The sequence below is a fragment of the Schistosoma mansoni genome, chromosome 2, assembly GCF_000237925.1.
Source record: "Schistosoma mansoni strain Puerto Rico chromosome 2, complete genome".
Lineage (NCBI taxonomy): Eukaryota > Metazoa > Platyhelminthes > Trematoda > Strigeidida > Schistosomatidae > Schistosoma > Schistosoma mansoni.
The window spans coordinates 5,544,438-5,554,735 of NC_031496.1; the positions used below are offsets into that span (position 1 = coordinate 5,544,438).

The window sequence follows — 10,298 nt, forward strand, 5'->3', positions numbered from 1 at the left end:
TTATTTACCTTTTGAATATAAACATTACAAATCTTGCGATCGCTCATCCTTTTGTTAGTGAATTCTACTTCAATAATGAGATAACTAACCGAAACTGTACTGTCGTAATTAACGTTAGTAAAACCTTCGCTAAATTGTATCAGTGGCATCCTGAAGGAAAACCACCCAAGTATACTAAATCTCACGCCGGGAATTGTATCTATTTATTTGTTGTGGTGATAAATAACTCATGGATTTAAGACAATGGAATATGACAATAATAAGATTCTAGTAGACATCAGGTAGAGATATACAGCCAGTCCCCGACCAATTTCTACCACATTTACACTGAAACCGTCCTACTTTAATACTTTCAGTTATCTTTACGTATTGTGGCCATTCAGAACGACTTGTTCACACACTGCCATAGGAACGGGTAAGGTTTTTGTATTTATGCCACATTAAACATTACGGAAAAAACTGAAGAAATAAACCAATAATCAGGAGAACATGCATAATTTTGAGTAAAATTTCAACTAATGTCTAGATACAACGAAGATAATATACAAATAAAGGAAATGAAGTTAATAAAAAAAAGGAAGCGAAGAAAAAGTATACCAACTCCTATGGTCAGAAATACGGTGCATTTTCGAGTATACAAAATGTCTAACAAAAACTGTCTTTTTTTCCTGTGGAGCTGTACTCAATACAGTGTTTATATTGAGATTAAAATTGCCTACGAAAAATAGTCCTTAGGCAATGATCAAACGATTTAAAACTTGGATAAAAAAGAACCTAATTTTGAGGATTATGATTATGTAGAAACGTTCACAACCGATCGTTCCTGAAAAAAAAATACTAAAAGTTAAATTTACGACATAATTAGCCACACTGCACTTATTATTATGTAAACAATGATACAGAAATTGACTGCGAAATTTCAATAATATTTTTCCATTTTGAGACTTCGGATATAAACCGTATGTGAAATCAGATTTTACTAGCATTGTCCACTTTTTAATAAGAATAAAATTGAAAAATTTGAAAAATTTTTAGACAAAATGTTTAGTTTGTCCTTCAAACTGCTGGTTGTAGCCCCAAATGTTGAAGTTGTGCACGTAAATTAACACGCTGATCATTCAACTCAGCAAGTTCACCTTGCATTTCATTATTTAAACGAAGTAACGTGTGATTGACCGATTTGGCTTCCCGAATAAGTGAAGACAAAAGACGACGTCGACGACTACTAGATAATTCAGATAAAAACGTTTTTCGATGGCCAGTGATTGCAGATAATAATTGGATCGGATCAATATACCTAATTGTAAGATAAAGGAGGAAGTTAATCGAAATAGAGCGGTTAAGAGGAAACTACTTTTAAAATGGGACTTAAAAATTTTTGTGTGAGATGGGATATTTGATATTATGTTTGTAACGAATACAGATTATTTGGTCATTTTTTAAATATATATATATATACTTAAACCATACCATTCAACAATCTTTACAGGAACATACGCTTATATCACTAAGAGTCAATGGTGTTTTGTTGTTAATATGCAGGGCTACGAATGATTAATTTCTGTTCCCACATATGGACCTATTAACAAATCGTTCGACATAGCTTTTAGAAAGAAACTAGACCCGAGTATCAGTCTAAACACTAACACTAGGATGCATGTACATCCATCTGACGAGTAACAAACAAGTGGACACATAAGCCCTGGATTTCAGTTACAACCACATACCAAAGACGTAAAAAGGCAAGTAATGTTTGAAATTAAAAAAATATGATATTCAGCATAAAGATATCAATAAAATATGAATCCAGGGCTCGAATTCACATTTTGATAACATAGTACTCTAAAGTTTAAACACTTGATTTTTAAATTACAGCTAACTTTTTTTTGAAAGAAACGGACAGTAACTTGTTGTTACACGGAAATATAATAGATTATAGATGTCCTTATCTAACTCAAGTATGTGTTAATCAAATAACACAAGTTTTCCATTTATTAAAATGAGGAAATGTAACATACTGGGTTAATCAGATACAGTTCAGCTAATAAGTGAGAGGTGTTGACGATTACACGCTATTGATTAAGATTAGACTTAACTCTCTCAGGAAATAGACATAGGCTATTAGTTGACTTCCTGAGGAGTATGGATGGGTTGTCCATAGGTTTTTGGATTCGGGTTAGTTAATGAAAGCTCCCTACTCAACTGTGGTTTTTTGACTGAAGTGAATGGTTGGAATCGCACACAAGTTTCAGAAGCAGTTATTCTGTGGATTCTGAAAATTGCTAGATACTTTTTAATATATATGAAGATGATATCAGCATAGTAATGCCAGCTCAATTCAGTAAGATAAATGTAATTCAAAGGCTAAAACAATTTTTTTAACAGTTCAGAACACTAATCACTTTGAATCGGCGATACAGCATTTCACAGAGCAATCTAAAAATTTTCCACTCGTAAACTATATATATTAATGCATTTTCACAAAGTAGATTAAATATTGTAGGTCAGCCAATCAGAGGTTGGATTTTCTCTACTCAATAACCATAAGAAAGTCTTGTTCTGTTAGAAAGCTTTGTAAAGAAAAACAAATCATATTGTAATAATAAGTTCTTAATTGTATATCTGGTATATACCAATATTACCCAGGATTTGGACGAACAGTTTTAGTCCACATGTTGAGTATTTGATACTTTTAATTGTAAAGACTGATTATTAACTAGATCACAACTTCACTTCAGCCACGATTAACTCAAATTGGAAAAATATGAGAATTTTCTGTAATAAACAGTAGTTATTAACAGAACTACTAAGTCTGAAAACTTAAAATATTCTTTTTTCGACAAACAACTCAGATGATAAGACACAAATTTTCAAGAAGTCAAAATTACAGACGAACAGTTAATAAAAGGCGGTCTGCTTCAACATCTGGGCTACCTGTTCCTGCTATCTAGATATTTCAACATGTTATCTGATTTTGTTTGTTTTAATACATCAATATGGCTATTAATCGCATAACTTATTCAGGTGCGTTTCTGAAAAGTGTATAAATTTTCGTTGTAAAAGTTACAAAGGCCCAATCAGAGATATCGTGGTTGCTGGCAATATGCAGCGAAAACAAAGTACATTATTTAGATGTCGATTGACTGGACAATCACTCAATATTTGTCGTCAGGATCGATCAAGAAGTAAGGAACGGAAACTTGTTGACATACATTTCGCTTAAAATTCTATATTGTACCAAAAATATAATATTGAACAAAGCTAATAATAATAATAATAGTGAACCGTATCATCTTACGGGTTATTTGTACTGGTCTTTTCACTTGATAAATGCACTGAATCAATAGAACCACTAATTTCAGACGACGAAAATGGTGATGCAGATAAACGTGAAGAGGATGAATTGGAGGACGAAGATGATGATGATGAGGAGGAGGAGGAACTACCAACGATTCCAGTAGAGGATGAAGACTTACTACAACTATCACAACTAACAACAGGACCGTGTGACAAGTTTTCAAACGAATTATAATATAAACTTTTAGAATTAGTTTCAAAAATGCCAAAAGCAGAATCCATATTCAAGGAATAAGAAGAATCATCAAGAACAATTGGATTTCTTTTATTAAAAATGTCTATTGCAGAATGTTGTTTTAGCAATGGATTATTTATTGAATTATATTTTGAATCATTGTTCAGTAAGCCAGTGGCGCATAAATATTCTAGGTGGGAAAGGTCGAATTGATTACCTATGATAAAGTAAAATTAAGTTCATATTGAAATGGAGGATAAAATTAAAATGATTGTCAAATATATTACAGAAGAATATACTCGAAAGTAAGATAGCCCTTTCATTCTTGCTTTCTAGGCAAATTTAACCGTCTACATGTATCATTACCACGGTTTGACTTGATAATTTCGAATAAACTGAGCATTGGTTAGATTGTTATAAATAAAATAATATATTTGTAATATTCCAATAAGTAGAAAAGTTAGATTTTCTGACGTTTCGTGACTCAGTGTAAGCCACTTCTTCAGAGAATAAATAACCAAATCAAAATTAATCCAAGTTTAAATAGTACAACGAAACAACACGAATATTCGTGTCACGAAACGTCAGAAAATTTAATTTTTCTACTCATTGGGATATTACAAACACATTATTTATTTTTAACAGTCTATGTAACTTTTGCATACCGATAAAAGATCTAGTATACCTATCAGTCATAATCAATGTGCGACCTGTTGTAAAAGTGCATCTGGTCAATTTGCCACACTAAATCAACACAATGAGATAAAAATTATTATATTAACCTACATTTTTAGTCGAGCCAGGCGATAATTGGGCAAGCATTAACTACCTCAGTCGATGGAGATTCATACCCTCATCAACCAACGTCCAATCTTTACCAAGCACCCTACGTCTAACCTCGTCACTGCTTACTTTGCAGACCCGCCAAACACGAGGAAAACTTCGAAGACATCTGCGATCACATGCTTGCCGTTTGTGTATGTCTGAAACCTTCATAGACCATTTTATCCAACTGTAAAGGAACACAGAGCATTCTGAGGGGCACAATACTAATCTTTTCCTTAATAGATGGACATTTCCTTTACACAACAGGTGACACAAATTAGAAAGAGCTAGATGAGCTTCATAAATGTGTGCCAAAACTTCGCTATATACCAGCTCATCAGAATTGATAAGGCTTGCAAAATAAGTGCAGTGCTAAACATTCTCGACTGCTTCATCGCCTATGGTCATAGTAATTTTTGGTGGAGATCAATGTCGGAAAAACATTTTCATTCATAGAGATAAAACCATATCGCGAACATGCTCACACTGTTGTTTAGTGCGATCAAAAGAGGAGTTTATTAATGTCGTCGCCAAACATAACTATTTCATCTACTTACTTTAAGTCGATGAGTCTTTACCGAAGGCACTAAACTAGTTGCATAACTCAAATGGGAAGGAAATAAGGATAAAAATAGAAAGAACAATAATGTAAAGGCGGTTCTAGGGGATACATTCAAAAATCTTCGAAAACTTTTTTCATTACCTATTCCCGTAAAAGACAGGAGAATTACAGTACTCTTGTCACTAGTTTCTAATGAGTCATGTTAGATAACATTTTATTCACATGATTTCAAGAACTTTGTTCATGAATTATGAATGTACCAACTGAAATAAACTTAACATAACTAGCCATTGCCCCACGGTTTCATGTCACAAACCGGATAAATTTGAGTTTCTTCTGATCAGATCAAATAGCTAACAAATGTTAATTAGTATGGAAGCTGCTGAAACATCAGAGTAAAATTATTGTACAAAACAACTAAAGAGAAGTGGCCCAGTGGTTAAAGGCTTCGACGTTCAGCCAATCAGTTGCAGACTCAAACCCACCTTTGCCGTCGGTCTAAGAGACCATACAATATCAGTGAACCCCATACTTGGTCTCCGATGAAGCCAAGTACACGAATTTATACCTGGCAAACGATTTTATACATCTTATCAGCAGAAAAATTCATCAAATAGTCATGAACGGATCTATAAAAAAACTTTTGGAGCGACTCCATAACCGAATTGAGGTTTGCATAATTGGTAATGAAAGATTTAGTAGACTGATAATACTATAGATTGTCTGGATTGAAGTAGATAAAGCTAGATTCATATTTCAGACTCAACTGTTAAGAATACTCAAAACATTGAGTTATCCCTTCCCTTTTGAAGAGTTTTGATAAATATTTCCAAAATATAACATACCACAGCCTGTTAAAGACTATCATTACATGAACCATTATATAAGGACATTCAAAGTATCCAATTCTCAGTCCATTTTAATCACCTGCAGGATACCACAAAATAACTTGCTTACTTTAATTATTATCAGTACTGATACCAGAAGTTAAACTTATTTCTTATTCTTCTTCTATAGTTACTTTACAATTGCTAATGGCTGGAAAATGAGTTAGCCCACATTCGAATTGGAAGTCGTTACTTCTTGTGATTAGTCGTACCGTAGTCCGATAAATTTATGATAATGGTGTTATACATATGCAAATTTTACAGTCATTAAAACGAAAATCCTATTTCACGTTTCTGTTTGGAAGTGATAGAGTAGTTATGATTCCAGTAAATACTGTGAGCAACACATCCAGATAACTATTATTTGTCACACTATGTAAGTGAAAATGATATAGAGGATGCTTAACAATCATAGTAGTTTCAGCGAAGGTAATACTTATCAGTAAACTTACGACGTTTCGGACAAATTCGATCAAATGTGAACGCTCAACCTCTAGACTACTGAGCCGACATCTCAACGGTGTTAATGCCTAACTTCAATCGATCCATGATCTTGAGCAACCATTTATCCATTGTCTAAGGTAGTGTTATATCCCGTCGAGAATTATGAATGCTGGCTTTGAGGACTATTTATGGACCGATGTGATATGTATATTTCCTATTGTATAAATGTTAAGTAACTAAACTATTCGGATTCGTGTTCCTCTTATCATAAGATTTATCTGACCTATGAACTATTATTATACGATCTACCATTCTTGAGTTATCCCTAGTCCATTAATTACTGTCCCCCCTATTCACAGCCACATTTGGCTAAATATTGTACAAATGTTATTTTCTATTTTGTGGTACGATGTGATCTGTTTGATTGGTATATAAAGCCAGTATGTTTGAGAATAATGATTCATATTGCAGAGGCTGTTATTGGTGTTTTGGATTCAACTGGCTGGGCTAGGCAGAAGGAGGACTGATAAGCGCTCTAGACTGCTCGTACGGTTTTTCGTGTGTCACTGTCCCAATCGATAATTCGCGGCTCTCTGATTGGCGGTTTTATAACGTTCATATACTAAACAGGGCACACACGCAACTCACACGTTATAACAGATAGATACCCGTCTTTGTCCATATTTAATCAGATCATGGATCTTAAAATCTCACTTAACATAGAAGCTGATTCAAGTTAGCATTTCATGAGTGATATCAACATTACCAATTCTAAATTGTTTAATAATCCTAAATTTACATGCTATGACTTTGAATAATACAGTGTGCCTTAAACCTGGATACTTTTCGGATTACCAATTTGGATATGTAACTGTAGAACCTGAAGCGAACTTATTGAAAAGAATATTATTCGTTCATATATTAGTCTTTTGAATATACTGATCATAAAAATCCCCACAGAAAAAGCATATAATCACTAAAAGTATACCTTCGGCTTCATATTTTCTTAAATTTCTAGTAATTTTACTGATATAAGATTTGCAAGCACTAACGGCATCATCCAATGATAAACCACGATGACCAAGCAAATGTGCCAAATGACTAGCTAAACAAAATTCAGCTTTATCTAAATAATTGTCCCGATTGATATCAGCAGTTAACCTAATTAAAAAATATAAGCGCACAAACAAAAAAGTATCAATTATACGTCGATAAATAAACAAATTTTAAAAATGACCAAAATGTTCTATGTAATTTCCTTTGTATTTGTTATTCTTTCACTTGCATGAAAGTTTTTTCCCTCACTTTGAAAATCGATATGATTAGCAGTAGGAAATCGCTGAGACAGATTATGCTGCATGAAAAAAAGCTTGATGAATTTTCATCTGAACGACGAATGCCTTGACGCCTATGAGGATGGGGTTGGGACACATCAAAAGTTTGAGGAATGCAATATTTCCAATGAAACTCCAGTTTATTATTCATTACTGCAAATAACAAAGCGTCATTCAATATTTGTAAGAGGTATCTAGTGTTAACATGACATTATTTGTTGTCGTACATTTACATCATTAAACTGTTATTTTAATCTTATCTCATATCGTCAGGAAAATATTCAAAATATAGTTAGCACTGAGAATCAGGGTAGATATTTAATATTACATGGAATTGATTCAGTTACATATATCCATATGCTAGTAATAATGGAAATTCAGAGTTAGCATTCAATGCCTAAAATACTAGTGCGCTAATAAGAAATATTTTCTATACTACTGGTTTACGGTTAAATTGAAGGTTTTCTCAAGACTAAATAGGTATTGTTAGTGGGATATAAATTTAATTAAAGTATGTTCTGTGCAGGATTATGTCGGGGCACGCTGACTGGCTATTTTCTTGACCAATCAGTGCTAGCGGATACTTGGCAAAGATTGTAGAATCTTCTTGTGTTAAAATTATAAATATACTAACGTTCTTCTTATTGTGATTCCTACCTTTATTCAACCTTGTTTATTTGAGATATAATTACGTCACTGTCCAACCATGTTCTGATTTTGGGACTTGTTGTATGAAGCAGTGTCTAAGAATACTGAATAATGAGAGCAGCTGGGACGTAATAAGAGAACTCATAACAGGTATTCTCAACAAAATTTTCTTCACTGAATATCCTTCTGTTTACCAGAAATAAACTTGGGTGGATTCTTGTTTTCAGAGCTCCATCAAAATCATCCACCTGAGCTACAAATCTTCCCCACCAGGAATAAAATATGTCAAATAATGGATATCAACACCTTACTTTTTAAATTTGTTTAATCAACAGTAAAGCGATTGAAATAATCAAGAACTATAGAGTCGAATATAATTAACAAATACTGAGATTTGAAGATTTTAAACGAGTTGTTATTCATAATGCATACATTTTAATCGTAAGGATGTGATGGTAAAAGTATTTACATCCCAATGCTCTTTTTCAACCTAGCCCTAAGATCATTTAAAAATACTCAGATTTCCTTAAATGAAACTCATTGAATATTTCAGAATCATACTTAGTTATTAGTGGGTCATACATACGCAACATAGGACCAAGCACATATATGTACTAGTTCAAGTTACCACAGCATATTAGCACAATGAGATAAAATTATCGCGACAGGTGTCAGAGTAGTGGAAGTAATAATAGTATCAGTAGTAGTAAAAATATTAGGTATCTAGGAAGAAAAAAAAGGACAAGGAGAAATTCCGAGCTCAATATCTAACAGAAGACAAAGGATGAATGCGCCTGAGCCATTCCGAACGACCCCGAACTGCTACTCAGAGTCTCCAAACACAGGTTAGTCAGTCGTAACATAGAACCAAGTACGTATGTACATCGGTTCAAGTTATCATACACTATTAGCACAAAGAAGTAAGATTGTTAGGCCAAATTCAAGAATAGTAGGGGTATAATGAAAGAGACTTGGATGGGGACAACCAATTTATTATTTATACAAAATTACGGAATATCTTCGTAAAATATGAGAACTGTACATTAAATGCTTCATATGCAAATCTTCCTTCAATTGTCTTTTACATTCTGTCTGATTCTTCCCATTCACCATTCATTTCTCTTTCCCTTTCTGCTTTCTTCGATTTGATCCTCTTAGCCTTCTGTTACTAGCCATTTAACTTCTGACTGATGTTACTACTTATGTCTATTAATATAAGTAGCATGCACTACACAGGTGGCAACAGTACTAGTGGTGATTGAAAAGATTAGGCATCGAAGAAACGACTAAAGAAAATATAAATTAGTGAGATTATAAAAAACTATGGAGAATTCTGAAGGTCAGAATTTAAGGTAAGAAAAAGAATGAATGCCCTTGAGCCATCGCAAACGATTTTCAGCCATATCACTCGAAGTCTCTAACCACTGATTTTTATGACTTATTTATTTAAACGCATAAACATTGTTAACTCCGCCTGTAGCTCCTCCAGGGGCTACTGCCGGTCCCAAGCCCGGGTAAAGGAGGAGGGTTGGGCATGGGGTTAGTGACCCCATCCCGTAGAAAATCAACTCGCTAAAAAAACGCTAACCAGAAAAAATCATTCAAACCATTCAAACTCTGCCCTGGGAGTAGAAGGAAAAATGACGTCTCATGATGAAAGCCGAGTTCCTTCGGAAGTCATGAGGCCGATGCACCTTCTTACAACCAGAGCGACAATTTTTATAGGTACATGGAATGTCCGGACAATGTGGGAGACCGGCAGAGTCTTCCAAATTTCTGCGGAAATGAGGAAATACAACCTGGAAGTGCTTGGAATCAGTGAAACACATTGGACGCAGGTTGGACAACAACGACTGTCTTCAGGGGAACTTCTGTTATACTCCGGTCATGAAGAAGAAAATGCCCCACATACACAAGGAGTGGCACTGATGCTGTCTAGAAAAGCACAAAATGCACTTATAGGATGGGAATCTCATGGACCGAGGATCATCAAAGCCTCCTTCAAAACAAAGAGAGAGGGCATTACAATGAACATCATCCAATGCTATGCGCCGACCAACGACTAC

At 34.2% G+C, this 10,298-nt stretch overlaps 1 protein-coding gene across 1 annotated transcript in view; it reads right to left on the bottom strand.

Annotated features, from left to right (window-relative positions):
- Positions 1-390: 390 nt before the first annotated feature.
- Positions 391-10,298, bottom strand: part of Smp_134290 (putative serine-rich repeat protein) — a gene marked incomplete at its 5' end in the record, with an annotated part of 23,169 nt that continues 13,261 nt past the window's right edge. The window contains 3 exons of the mRNA XM_018795447.1: positions 391-1,297; positions 3,299-3,749; positions 7,239-7,411. Coding sequence (XP_018649759.1) covers positions 1,057-1,297; positions 3,299-3,749; positions 7,239-7,411 — 865 coding nt within the window. The 3' untranslated portion in view covers positions 391-1,056. The remainder of the gene's footprint in view (positions 1,298-3,298; positions 3,750-7,238; positions 7,412-10,298) is intronic.